Source organism: Neophocaena asiaeorientalis, unplaced genomic scaffold, assembly GCF_003031525.2.
Source record: "Neophocaena asiaeorientalis asiaeorientalis breed wild unplaced genomic scaffold, Neophocaena_asiaeorientalis_V1.1 scaffold161, whole genome shotgun sequence".
NCBI classification, from domain to species: domain Eukaryota; kingdom Metazoa; phylum Chordata; class Mammalia; order Artiodactyla; family Phocoenidae; genus Neophocaena; species Neophocaena asiaeorientalis.
The window spans coordinates 679,073-693,519 of record NW_020171987.1 but is presented as its reverse complement, the minus strand read 5'-3'; the positions used below and the strand labels follow the sequence as shown (position 1 = coordinate 693,519).

The window sequence follows — 14,447 nt, the reverse complement described above, 5'->3', positions numbered from 1 at the left end:
AAAAAAAAAAAAAAAAAAAGAAGATGATGTGGTATATCTCTACAATGGAATATTACTCAGCCATAAAAAGGAACAAAACTGCGTCATCTGTAGAGACATGGATGGATCTATGGATCTAGAGACTGTCATACAGAGTGAAGTAAGTCAGAAAGAGAAAAATAATTATCATATATTAACACATATATGTGGAACCTAGAAAAATGGTATACGTGAACCAGTTTGCAGGGAAGAAATTGAGACAGAGATGTAGAGAACAAATGTATGGACACCAAACGGGGAAAGCAGCAGGGGGTGGTGGTGGTACTGTGATGATCTGGGAGATTGGGATTGACATATATACACTAATATGTATAAAGTGGATAACTAATAAGAACGTGCTGTATAAAAAACTAAAATAAAATTCAAAGAAAAAAAAAAAGAAGGATCCCTCCTACCCATAACTTACAATTGCCGTATCTACTTATGATGGAATATCACTTACTGCAGTAGTCTGAAACTTCTGAAGGTGCTCAAGGTACCAACTTTAATAGTGCCCATTACAAATCACTGGCAACCTTAATGGATTTGTATTATCTAGTCTCAGAGTTTCATAGTTTGTTATTGTTCTTGAAGGGTTAACAAAGAGAACACCGGTCTGGAGCTTCCCTAGCTGCCTGAATCATGGCCATGATACACTTGAAATGGGTCTTTATTGCCACCTCTGCCATGGGGAGGGGAGAGGGGGGCGGGGTTGCTTTTTCAAATTTTATTAGGCAAGCGGACAAGTAATATTCCTTCCTAACTGACTACTTACTGGAGAAATTATTTTTCTCCTTTTGTGGGAAAAAAAGTGAAATATATAACTTCTAGATGTCTAATGTACAATCTAGATCAGAAACCATGGCATTTGTCAGAAATATGACTTCTACAAGAGTCATTTTAGATATTATCTTTTCTATTTACATGGTTGTCAGTGCGTTTGAAATTCTTTTTAGAAGTAAAACATTGGTAGGGAAAAAACCCAACAGGATAAGAAACACCATGTTATTTCCTTTCACCAAAATAGGATGTCCATTGCATTATAAATATGTAAGTAAGCATGATACCATCTCCTTTCTTGAGAACATTTCAAAATTACAAAAAGGAACTGTTTAGTCTTTTTCTCTCCAAATCACATGTAACAAGAAGACAGCTTGATATGATAGATCTGGTTTTCAAAAAAACTAGAATATGCTAAAATGATTTTTCATATTTTTCTATAAAGTGGCTAGCTCAAGAGAGATTGAAAGTAATTGGACTATCCAGCTAAGAAAAATGCTTTCTTAATTGGAAAATAATTTGAGGACTAGATTTAAAATGTTCTCAGAATAATTCACACAATCTACATTTCAAATAAACTTACTGATGTTAATAACAATTTACAACCACAATCTTAAATTAGAAAGTAAAATTAATTTATATTGCCTCAAAGATAATCCCAGCTCAAGAGATGAGAAAATAAAGTTTTAATGCAGTAAATATGTATGTAATTAGAACCAGAGTTTTAAATACTTTAATGAACTTCATGGTAAATACTTGATGGTTTAAAAAAACAACAACAACAAGCTCACAGATACAGTGAACAGGTTAGTTGTTGCCGCAAGCAGTGGGTGAGGGTGGGAGAAATGGATGAAGAAGGGGGTCAAAAGGTACAAACTTCCAATTATAAGGTAGATACGTTCTGGAGATGTAATGTTAACAGCAGGGTGACTATAGTTAATAATACTGTATCGTATATTTGGAAGTTGCTAAAAGAGTAGATCTTAAAAGTTCTCATCACAAGAAGAAACTGTTTTGTAACCATGTAAGGGGATGGATGTTAAGTAGACTTATTGTGGTGATCATTTTGCAACGTGTACAATATTGGATCATTATGTTTTACACCTGAAACTAATATGCTATATATCAACTATACCTCAATTTTAAAAAAAAAGCAATATTTGGTTTTCTAGGCATTCTTCAATAATAATGTTAAATATTTATTTAGTGTTTTTATGTCTCAGGCACTAGGCTAATTGCTGAGGATACAGAAGTACACAAGACACAGCCCAGCCCTATGGGACTCATATTTTTGTAAACAGATAAGTTTTTTAAGGACATGAAGGTAAGAATACTGAAACTGAAACATGTATGACCACAGGCCTTAAGTGTTACTCAGTTTTGGCAATAACACGGCCAAAAGCACCTTGGTAAAAATGGCAGGAAAACTACTGCTATTGAATACTTTCTGGAACCCTAAGTCTGCAGTTTCGATGTGATTTGTCGGTAACAATGCATGATTTTTAACATCCAGAAAGTTACTAGATGGGCTCACTAGAGAGCCCAGCAGTGGTTCTGAAGCACTCTGTCAGCAAGTGTGCAGGATAAAATGCTGTCAGCAACTTAATAGTTTTTGCATATAAGTAAAGAGACTTTTGGCTTCCATGACAGTTTGTGAGGTGTTTTTTTTTTTTTAAGTTTTTTTTCACCTTTTGAATCTGCTTTCAACAAAGAAATACCCATGTCCGCTCTGATTACTGCAACATGAGACACTGAAAATTTGCCTCTCCACTCACAGTACTACAGAAAACTGAGCAATTATTCAATGAATATGGCACACTAATCTAGATCTGCTTCCACTGCTTTCTCTCACTCATCTCCGTTTCTTTCTGTTTTATTCATCTATGGGGATCTAAACTTTGTCTTTCTAGCCTCAAAATACATGAAATCACTTGGAAGACAGAGTAGGCACAGAAGTCTCTCTTCTGTTTATGAGAATTAGGGTCCTTTTGAAATAGAAAATAGCTTTGCTTGGCTCCATGAAACATCTTAAGTCACTTCTCGTTTATCTTTTCTTATACTCTCTTCCTCCTTCTCCCCAGCAACTATGACATCACATCACTTTCTTCCCCTCCAAAGCCACTCCGAGGACTACCATCAACTCAGGGGCAGGTAAGCTTCCTCACCATTGCCTGCACTGCATCAATGTGGCAAATGGCAGCATTAGCTGGACAAGTCCTACCCTGCAGCAGTGTCTGCCAAACTATGAGTCGTGACCCATTTTCCAAACAGAGAAGTTAATTTAGTGGGTTGAGACCCACATTTAAAAACTAAATCAACGGAAAAATAAACTGAACAGAATGGAAAATCATATTTATTTTGAAACTTTGGTTTATGTTGTGTGTGTATAAATACACATATGTGTATGTGTGCTGGAACTCAATGAAAGTACACTTCCGACATTCCTACAGGTCATGGTGGTAAGTTTGGAAGCCACTAAACTACAATACTCAGTTCTAGGCCTGCATCTATATCTGATGTAATACTTCAGATATTTTAGAGATTTAAAATATGGATGTTAAATAATTTCCTTTAGTAAAAAGTGTTGATCTAATGAGCCACACATTTTCTAAAACATCATCAGTCGTGAACAAAACAAATCAGTTTTCCTAGTTTTCTCAGTATTTCCTAAGAGACCCCAAATAAATACTTTATCATTAAATTTAATATACCCTAAAAATTAAAATTGACACATTATTAGGCATTTCAAAGATATTTTTAAGTAACAAATAACAATCCAAGCTCAATATACCTAAAAAGGAAAAGTATTCTACTTTTTTTAATTTAAAAAAGTCTGAGGGAATGGTTTGATGGATTTTCAAATATTTCAAAAATGAAGAGATCACTATTTCTTTGCACTAACAGAATATGTATATGAATACAAACACCAATTTTACACCAATTTTATATTTCCTGGGCTGTAAAGAAACTTAAAAATTGAAGCTCAGAAAGCCTAGAGTATGAGACTGTGACTAATGGCACCCAGTCCCTCAGCAGGGATGGAACCAAGTTCTGAGGCAGAGAATAACCCAGCTGCACTGACTATAAAATAACTGCCTCAGAATAACAGTTATATTCCTTACATTTCACATATGGCTGCTGCATGGAATTCATAGTTAAAATACAAAAGACATCTTTCAGCCATTCCGCAGTGTCAAAGTGAAAACTGTATGTGACTCAGCCTCACAGTTTCACACACTTCTTGGGCTGTCTGAACTGCAAGAGGCAACTAATACCAAGCCCGGTGGAGATGGACAGCCCTGTGGCTCCGAGACTTTCCATAACAATCCTTGAGTTGATTAAAAGTTATGTTGACAAGCTTCAATCCTTCTTGGTTTTATGGATTATGGCTGGTAAGTGGAGCCTCCAGGACCAGAACCCTATGAGAATAGCACTGAGATTTTTACTGCACTGTAAAATGCTTTAGAAAACAACACAGAATAATAGGTATAAAATGTAAACTATTGGGACTTCCCTGGTGGCTCAGTGGTTAAGAATCCGCCTGCCAATGCAGGGGACACGGGTTTGATCACTGGTCCGGGAAGATCCCACATGCCGTGGAGCAACTAAGCCCATGCACCACAACTACTGAGCCTGCGCTCTAGAGCCCGCGAGCCACAACTACTGAGCCCACGCACCACAACTACTGAAGCCCACGTGCCTAGAGCCCGCGTTCCGTAACAAGAGAAGCCACCACAATGAGAAGCCCTCGCACCGCAATGAAGAGTAGCCCCTGCTCTCTCCAACTAGAGAAAGCCCGCGCACAGCAACGAAGACCCAATGCAGCCAAAAATAAATAAATTTTAAAATAAATAAAATGTAAACTATTATTTAAACTTGACCATGTCTATAAAACTAAACTATGAACAATAGAATTATATATGCACTGAATTAAGATAAAGGTATTATGCAAAGATATACAGACATAACCACCCCTCCACCCCAAAAAAGCTTCTGACAACTTGAAAGCATACAAATAAGAATTAAGTAAAATTTTACTGTTTTCAAAACTTCCCTTTTAAATTTCAAAGACTACATATAAAGATATAATGAAACATATCTCTTACTTAAGAAAACCCTAAGTCACACACAGCCCAGTACATCTAGAAACTTATCTTAATCTCAATAAAGTTGAAAGAAGTTAGTCTTGGATGAGGGTGAAATCTACTTCATTTACAGCACTAAACAATAGCTGTGGATATGTGAGGCAATTCTTTTCTTACTCTGTATTACAACTCATTATAAAATGATCAGTGTTGGGCTTTCCTGGTGGCACAGCGGTTGAGAGTCCGCCTGCCGATGCAGGGGACGCGGGTTCGTGCCCCGGTCCGGGAGGATCCCACGTGCCGCGGAGCGGCTGGGCCTGTGAGCCATGGCCGCTGGGCCTGCATGTCCAGAGCCTGTGCTCCGCAACAGGAGAGGCCACAGCAGTGAGAGGCCCGCGTACCGCAAAAAAAAAAAAAGGATCAGTGTTTTATTTAGTTTATCATATTTTAGTTTAAAATAAGAAAATAATCATGTATGTTTAAAATCAAGTTCTTCAGATGACAAATTTCCCATGAAAACTTATTCTGATGACTTTCAGAAGATGTTAAGAGATATAAAAGGTAAAGTTGGGATAACTTCCTCTAAAAATAATGAAACCTGAAACTAGCATGAAGATGTACTGGTCTAAGACTGTAATGAAGTCCCATGTTTGTACACACTGGTATCTTTACCTAGAGCTCGGACAGAAAACTAAAACTAAAAGATTAATCATGGGAGAGGGAGGGAGGGAGAGACAGAGAGAGAGAGAAACAGTGGCTGTAACAATTCATGTTATATGCTAATAGTACATACATCTATTGTCATGCTATAGCAAATTTTCTGAACTCATTTAACACTAGCCCAAATATCCACCATCCTTTTTGTTTTCCTTTTTCTCTTTTTGATCTTTATAAATTGGAGCTCCTTTTTAGAAATACAAATGTAAAATGCCACTTTAACAAATGTAGCCTCTAGCACCAAGCCACTCACACTTAGTCCTGTGATGTTAATAAATGAGAATTCCTTTTCCTAAATATTCAAATGAACAATTTTCTATCTTGATTTATAAAAAATAAAAATTCAACCAATACTCTCTTAAGAAAGCAAAACAGTTTCCATTTATTAAAGGTCATATCTGATATCTATGCCACACAATACAGTATCATTACATTTAGTTGAACAGCAAACGAATACTGGTATTTCATGTCCAGAAGAAGTCAGATGCAAGGCAAGGGGCAGGGAACGAACCTTAAATTTCTAGCCTGATCTCAAGCATTTAAACTATGATTTTTAAAAATTGTTTTCCAATTAACTTACAAGCATTCTAATTAGGTAGGGATCTATACAGCATTTTCATAAGCACCACAGGAATTATAGAAGAACTTCAACAATTAATGAGGATAAGAAATCCTTTCATAGTACATGAGAGAAACCTTTCCCATAGCAACATCAAAGGAAAAAGATGGCCTAAAATAATGGACTTTTTTCTATTGAGTTGATTATCTAGGCATAAAGGGTTGACAAAGGATTGACCTCTGTCACTGGGCTTGTTAGAAAGGGCTTGGATAAAGAAAATGATATGTTAATGAATCAGGTGAGTGATGGAGGAATCACCCTTATACATACATACACTTATGTTTTTGAGACAACATGTAACACACACACACACACACACAAATTCTACCCTTCCTTAAATATATCAGATAAGCCTCTCACTTTTTCATTATCTCAGTTATAATACAGAGAAACAGGATTTTCCAAACCAATGGACAGAAAAAAAATTGGGCTTTTAGAAATGTTTCTGCTGAAACTTATTAGAATTCCTGCCTCTACTGGAGAATTTGGTGAACAGGATAGTGAGGGAGGTTTATGAAGAGACTCTTGCCAACTCCACTTGTGTTCCAGGGATGTTAAAAATAGAATTAAAAAAAATGTACCTGAATGCTTGTCATTACTTAGGAAATCAGAAACGTTCAAGAGGGTCCACAACTTAAGACCCTAATGTGGACTTTTGAGAGTGTCTTAAGTTAAATTAAGGAAGGTACTTAAAGAAGTGCTGATGCTATGGTAGCTAAAGAAGGTTTTTCATTTTAAAATGTCAATAATGTGACTAAATCGCCTCAGTATTAAATATCTTATATGTCCTATTCAGGCTCAGTCTATTCTGAAAAACCTTTGTTTTTCAAAGCATAAAAATATGTCATATATTTAGGGGGAAAGGAATTCAAAATCACATCCAACAAATGAATGTGAGAAAAATAATTAACTCATAGAGCCAAGAAACAAATGTGAGGAAAAATCCAATACTAAACCAAAAAAACAAATCAAATTTTACAGGTCTGTCAGAAAACATTAATAAAGTTAAAATAACAAAGGAAAAGGATGACTGCAAACCTTTCTTTTTATTTACTGCCTTGAATATTCATAATACTATTCCACTTTTTACAAGAAAGCCTAGTTGGAATCTGTGCTTCAACCCTCAACTAATATTGCTATAAAAACAATCTTTGACAAAAAATTGAATGCTTTCCCTCTAAGATCAGGAACAAGGCAAGGATGTCTGTTCTCACCATTTCTAATCAACTTTGTACTGTAGGTTTTAGCCAGTGCACTAAAGCAAGAAAAAGCAATAAAAGGTATCAAGATCAGAAAGGAAAAAGAAAACTGCCTCTTAGTAGATGACATAATCATTTATGTAGAAAATCCTATGAAATCTACAAAAAAGCTACTAGAATTACTAATTGAGTATAGTAAAGTTGTAGGATTTAAAGTCAACACACAAAATTTAATCGTCTTTTTATGTACTAGCAAAACAATCGTAAAATGAAATAAAAAATACTTTTAAAATAGCATCACAAATATAAAATATTTACAGATAAATTTACTTTTAAATGTGCAAGACCAACACACTGAAACAATGGAATACTGCTGAGAGACAAATAAATGGAGAAATATGGGGCTTTGATGAATTATAAGATTCAATACTGTTATGATGTCATTTCTCTTCAAATTGATCTCCAGATTCATCGTGATCCAAATCAAAATTCCAGCAGGTATTTTTACAGAAATTGACAAGATGATTCTAACATTCACATGGAAATTAAAGGAACCCAGAGTAGTCTAAACAACTCTGAAAAAGAACAAAGTTGCAGGATTTACACTACCTGACTTCATGACTTATTCTAAAGCTACAAAAATCAAGACAGTGCGATATTGGTGGAGGGACAGATACATAGGTCAATGGAACAGAATAAAGAGCTCAGAAATAGATTCACACACATATGGTGAATTGATTTTCAACTAAGATGCAAAGGCACTTCAATGGTGGAAAGGATACCCTTTTTAACAAATGGTTTAGGAACAACTGGATATCCACGGGCCAAAGAAAGGTTGGGGTGTAGGGGGACAACATTCCTCTATGCCTTGAACCTTGCATCATATACAAAAATTAACTCCACTGGACAATAAACTTAAATGTAAAACCTAGAACTATAAAGATTCTAGAAGAATACATAGGAGAATAATCTTTTAGCCTTTGGACTAGGCAAATATTTCTTAGATCAACAGTAAAAGCAAGAACCGTGAAAAAAGCTAATAAACTGAACTTCACCAACATTAAGAATTTTTGCTCTCTGAGGATCCTGTTAAGAGAAATCCCATATCTGATAAAGGGCTTACATCCAGAAGATATATAAAGAATGCTCAAAACTCAACGGTAATAAAACAAAAAACCCAATTAAAAAATGGCAAGTTTTGAACACACACTTCACTAGAGACGTACAGATGGCAAATAAGTACGTGGGAAGATGCTCAACATTATTAGTCATTACAGAAATGCAAATTAAAACTCCAATGAAATACTATATACCTATAAGAATGACTAAACTTAAAAAGACTGACCATACCAAATGTTGATGATGATATGGAGGAACTGGCACTCACCCTGCTGGTGGGGAAATAGCTTGGTAGTTTCTTAAAAAGTTAAAACATACAACTGCCATTTAACTCAGCCATTTTGGTCTTAGGTATTTACCCAAGAGAAATGAAAATATATGTCCACACAGAGACTCGTACACAAACGTTCACAGCAGCTTTATTTATAATAGTCAAAAAGCAGAAACAACCCAAATGTCTCTCAACGTGTGAAAGGATAAAGAAACTGTGCTAAAACCATATAATGAAATACTACTCAGCAATAAAAAAGAATGAACTACTGAAGTGTAACAACATGGGTGAATCTCAAAATAATAACACTGAATGAAAGAAGCTAAAAGAGAGAGAGAAAGAAATACAGTATGATCCATTTATATAAAATTCTGGAAAGTGCAAATTAATCTATAATGATTAGATCAGCGGTCACCTGGGGACTGAAAAAGAAAAAGGAAGGGCAGGACGGGGGAGTTCAAAGGGGCACAAGGAAATTTTCAGGGGTGATGGATATGTTCATTACCTTGACTGTGGTGATGGTTTCACAAGGGTATGTCAAATTGTACAGTTTAAGTATGTATATTTTACTGTATGCCTATTATACCTCAATAAAGCTGTCAAAAAATTCTATTGGTAAAAAGGGTAATGTGGCTCTAAATTGTACTCTTCTTAACTAATCACTGAAGTGCAATGGTCAAAATTAACGCTACTAAGGGCAAGATTATTAAACTAATCCATTCACTGAAAAACTGAATTACTTTTTCATCAGAGATATACAAAAACAAATGAAATTAATAATTCACATTCCCAAATTTTTGTGATAGTTATTTGCAGGGTTTTGGTGGGTTCTGGACGAGTGAACTGTATCTAGGGAAAATATACTAGAAAATGAACAACCATACCTTGATTTGTGCAAAGGGTCTTTCATAACCTCCAACATAGAGAAGGCCAACATTCTGAGGAAGTAAGCTACAAAGGAAAAAAAGCATTATTTATAAAATACTCTTCCTTAAATATGAGGTTGTATAATTACCAAAATTTGTATAATAGATCCTGACTATGAAAAAATTAATATCTATGCAATTATTCTTGTCTTTTCGCACGATGGAATAGTAACCAGGAAAGGAATAATTCTTATACTTCAGAAAATGATGGGTAAATATTGAGAATGGCAACTTAAATGTAAAACAGTCTAACATACTAGTAATTCTAGCAAAATTACTACATGGGGAGAATTAAAAGAAGCAATGCACATATTTAAAGATCTATAAAAGTTCAATTCAAGAAACACTCACTGTGTGTCTATATTATGCACTATGGAGATAATACAAACCTAAACGGTTCAGTTCCAAAATTTAACAGGAAAACCAGATACACAATTAACCCTAACAAAAGGTGGCCTCTGATAAATGCTATTCTAGAGGTATTTGCCATTGCAAAGTAGTGGAGTGAGAGATACCTTCTATGGAGGGAGCTGGAGAAGCCTGAAGAGGAATTTAGGCTTAACTTTTAAAGGGTTGGTAAGGCAAAGGGAGAAATTTTAAACTATACCCTGAGAATGCAGAAGATTTGAAACCAAAAGTAAAGAAGTCTGGTTGAAGTAAGGGATAAGTTAGTCAGAGATGAAAACCCGAAGAAGGTTTGGAATGGGCCACGAAGAACGCCAAATGTCTTATCTTTATTTCATAAGTAATATTTATTTTTTTGTACAGACAATAAATGCACATGAAAATAAAAATCAAACCATCTAGAGGGTGGAGGTAAAATGGTTACCTTCCCTGCATCATTCCTTCCTTCCTATTTAAAGAGGGCTATCATTCTTGACTACATTGACACACTGTGAATAGGGAAATACCATCATTAGAACTATGCCTGCGGAGCATGTAGTCGTGCTGGGTATGAGAAGGTCATAATTAAATTAATTACTCTACGGTATCTTGTAATCACTGTCACCGGGTGACAGTGTGAGATGGTTGTATGATTACTGAAGGGGAGAATACACCAACCCAAAATACACCACTTTGACATGTGGATTATTTTAAGCTGAAGGCAATCAAGACCTAAGAGACTCAGGAAAACTTTTTACCTCTCTTGTAACTGCCTAAAAGAACTTAGATAGGGGGCCTGGCCCAGAAAGAGAGCTATTACCATAGATAACGTTTTTATCTGAAAGACCAATCTGCATGGCAGGGCAAACTTCTAAATACAAAATATCTGTTCTTCTCATCATCCTGTGAGTTACCCTCCTCCCCTTTGAAGACCCAGGCCCTTATCCCATTCCTTAGCACAGGATGGCACATAAGCCTCAACTGCTCGACCTACCCTTGAGTCTTGTATCTTTGGGGATCCCGTACATACTAACTCAAATATGTTTTTCTCCTGTTAATCTGTCCTATGTCAATTTAATTATTAGACCAAAGAACCTAGACAAAAAGAAGGGGAAATTTTTCTACCCCTACTTAACCTTCCACTGACTTGGTCTAGTAAGACTAATAAAGTTCACTGTTAAAGCACCTTAGATTTTATGAAATAAGGTAGATAGATATTCCATCTCCTAGGAACACCTCTGTTCCCTACATTCTTTAAAGGCCTATAAAGTACTGAAGGCCACTAAAGGAAAGCTAATAGCTGTCAAACACAAAAATAAATTAAACCAATTTAGCAAAAAGCTACAGTACTTAAATTCGGCATGTGAGTGATACTTACAGTTATGCCTTTTAGCATGTTGTTGAAGGTTACAAACATGACTAAAGGGATATTTGTTCACTGGATGCAAGTAGAAAGCATAAGAAATATCCCCAAATCTCAACTAGGAAATGGAGAATTTCTTCACCATCATTTGACAAATAAGAAATTAATCAAAGCAACAAAACTTTAAATCTCTCACAAATTGCTAGTATCACAAATTTAATGTTAGTTTTATATAGCAGTGGTAATTTATTTCCTATATAACAAATGATGACAAAAAGCGTCATAAACCTCTTTTAGAAGAATAGTCACTGTTCATACAAATACATGATAGAAAAGGAAGAGAATAAAAGCTGGCTGACATTTAAAAATCAATATGCCTCTAATTACTATGCATATGCATTTTAGGACGCTTGCCAATATACTATTCAGTGTGTCCTCCCCTTCCTCCAACTTGCCTATCTAATAACTACCTTCTAAACAAGAAATATCTTAAATATGGCAGTTAAACAGCATATATATATTTCGCTTTTTAAATACTGTTCTTTCTCATTCATGTCCATATTATTCCTTACATAAATTACATTACCACCTTCGTTTGAGTGGGTTTTAATAGGTATCATAATTTAAGCATTTGCTATGTGTAAAATAATTAATACTTTGAGAACATAAATTCCAACTTCTAAGATGGAACATTTCCTAAAATGCTTTTACCTTTCAAAAAAGTATTATGCCAAATTGTATATATAATTATTGTCAAACAATAGGCACCATTTTATTATGACAGGGTATTTGTATGTAATATAGCATTCACACATTTTAAATCCCCAGGGTAAAGGCATTAATTCAGCATTTACAGATGCATTATAAATATATGTTAAAATAAAAAGCATATGTTAAAATAAAAACCATGACGCATTTAGTACCAGATAATTGTTTTGTCCTTCTATTAGGTGAACATTAATATAACCTTTATACAAATGCTAATAACTTCCAAAAAATTTGCTTGTAACTAAATGCTTCTATGGCTACCAAAGAAATTTTTAGAGTAAGAAGGCATTGCTGAGAAAAAGCTAAGAGAATTCAGCACCACTAAACCAGCGTTACAACAACTGCTAAAGGAACTTCTCCAGGCAGGAAACACAAGAGAAGGAAAAGACCTACAAAAACAAATCCAAAACAATTAAGTAAATGGTAATAGGAACATACATATCGATAACTACCTTAAATGTAAATGGATTAAATACTCCAACCAAAAGACACAGACTGGCTGAATGGATACAAAAACAAGACCCATATGTATGCTGTCTACAAGAGACCCACGTCAGACGTAGGGACACACACAGACTGAAGGTGAGGGGATGGAAAAAGATATTCCATGCAAATGGAAACCAAAAGAAAGCTGGAGTAGCAATTCTCATATCAGACAAAATAGACTTTAAAACAAAGACTTTACAAGAGACAAAGAAGGACACTACATAATGATCAAGGGATCAATCCAAGAAGATGATATAAGGATTGTAAATATTTATGCCCCCTACATAGGAGCACCTCAATACATAAGGCAAATGCTAACAGCCATAAAAGAGGAGATCCACAGTAACACAATCATAGTAGGGGACTTTAACACCCCACTTTCACCAATGGACAGATCATCCAAAATGAAATAAATAAGGAAACACAAGCTTTAAATGATACATTAAACAAGATGGACTTAATTGATATTTATAGGACATTCCATCCAAAAACAACAGAATTAGAAATGGAAATAAAAACAAAAATAAACAAATGGAACCTAACAAAACTTCAAAGCTTTTGCACAGCAAAGGAAACCATAAACAAGACAAAAAGACAATGCTCAGAATGGGAGAAAATATTTGCAAATGAAGCAACTGACAAAGGATTAATCTCCAAAATGTACACGCAGCCCAAGCAGCTCAATATCAAAAAAACAAACAACCCAATCCAAAAATGGGCAGAAGACCTAAATAGACATTTCTCCAAGGAAGATATACAGATTGCCAACAAACACATGAAAGAACGCTCAACATCACTCATCATTAGAGAAATGCAAATCAAAACTAAACTACAATGAGTTATCACCTCATACCAGTCAGAATGGCCATCATCAAAAAGTTTACAAACAATAAATGTTGGAGAGGTTGTGGAGAAAAGGAAATCCTCTTGCACTGTTGGTGGGAATGTAAATTGATACAGCCACTACGGAGAACAGTATGGAGGTTCCTTAAAAATCTAAACATAGAACTACCAATCAACCCAGCAATCCCACTACTGGGCATATACCCTGAGAAAACCATAATTCAAAAAGAGCCATGTACTACAATGTTCATTGCAGCACTATTTACAATTGCCAGGACATGCAAGCAACCTAACTGTCCACCAGCAGATGAATGGATATACAGCAGAAGCTAACACAACATTGTAAAGCAATTATACTCCAATAAAGATATTAGAAAAAAAAATGGCGGCATTGCTGGAAAAGAAAAAAAGAAAGGAAATCTATTAGAGCTTTCGACAAAAGTAAAGATAGGCAAATCTAATGTTCATTTTACTTCAATTTCCCAAATACAAATATTAACAAATATCTATTCTGGAAAGAAAGCTGCAAAATTATTTCCAGAAAATTTTCTCACATAAAGGAAAATTAAAACTTGGCAGGTATTAGAAAGATTAATTAAAAGAACCTCATTCACCATCATTCACTGACGATATATCAGGCTTACAAAAAATTGCTTTAAAAGGAAACTGAGTGTATAATTATTTCAAATTAAAAGTTAAAAAAGGCAAAGGGGATCTTTCTAAAAATAAGCTACATAACTCAAAATTAACTGTTCTGTCTACAAGCCCTAATTACATTACCCACTAACTGATACACTTTTCAACTGCAAAAATACTTTGAAAAAACTTTCAGTATCATGAATACTGACTGACAAATAAAATCCCACTTC

The 14,447-nt window shown here is 35.0% G+C and overlaps 1 protein-coding gene across 3 annotated transcripts in view; it reads right to left on the bottom strand.

The window, feature by feature from the left end:
- Window positions 1-14,447, bottom strand: part of RNGTT (RNA guanylyltransferase and 5'-phosphatase) — a 242,835-nt gene that overhangs the window by 67,208 nt on the left and 161,180 nt on the right. For all 3 annotated transcript variants that reach the window (XM_024747399.1, XM_024747414.1, XM_024747405.1), the window contains exon 14: window positions 9,693-9,759. In XM_024747399.1, the coding sequence (XP_024603167.1) occupies window positions 9,693-9,759 (67 nt within the window). The remainder of the gene's footprint in view (window positions 1-9,692; window positions 9,760-14,447) is intronic.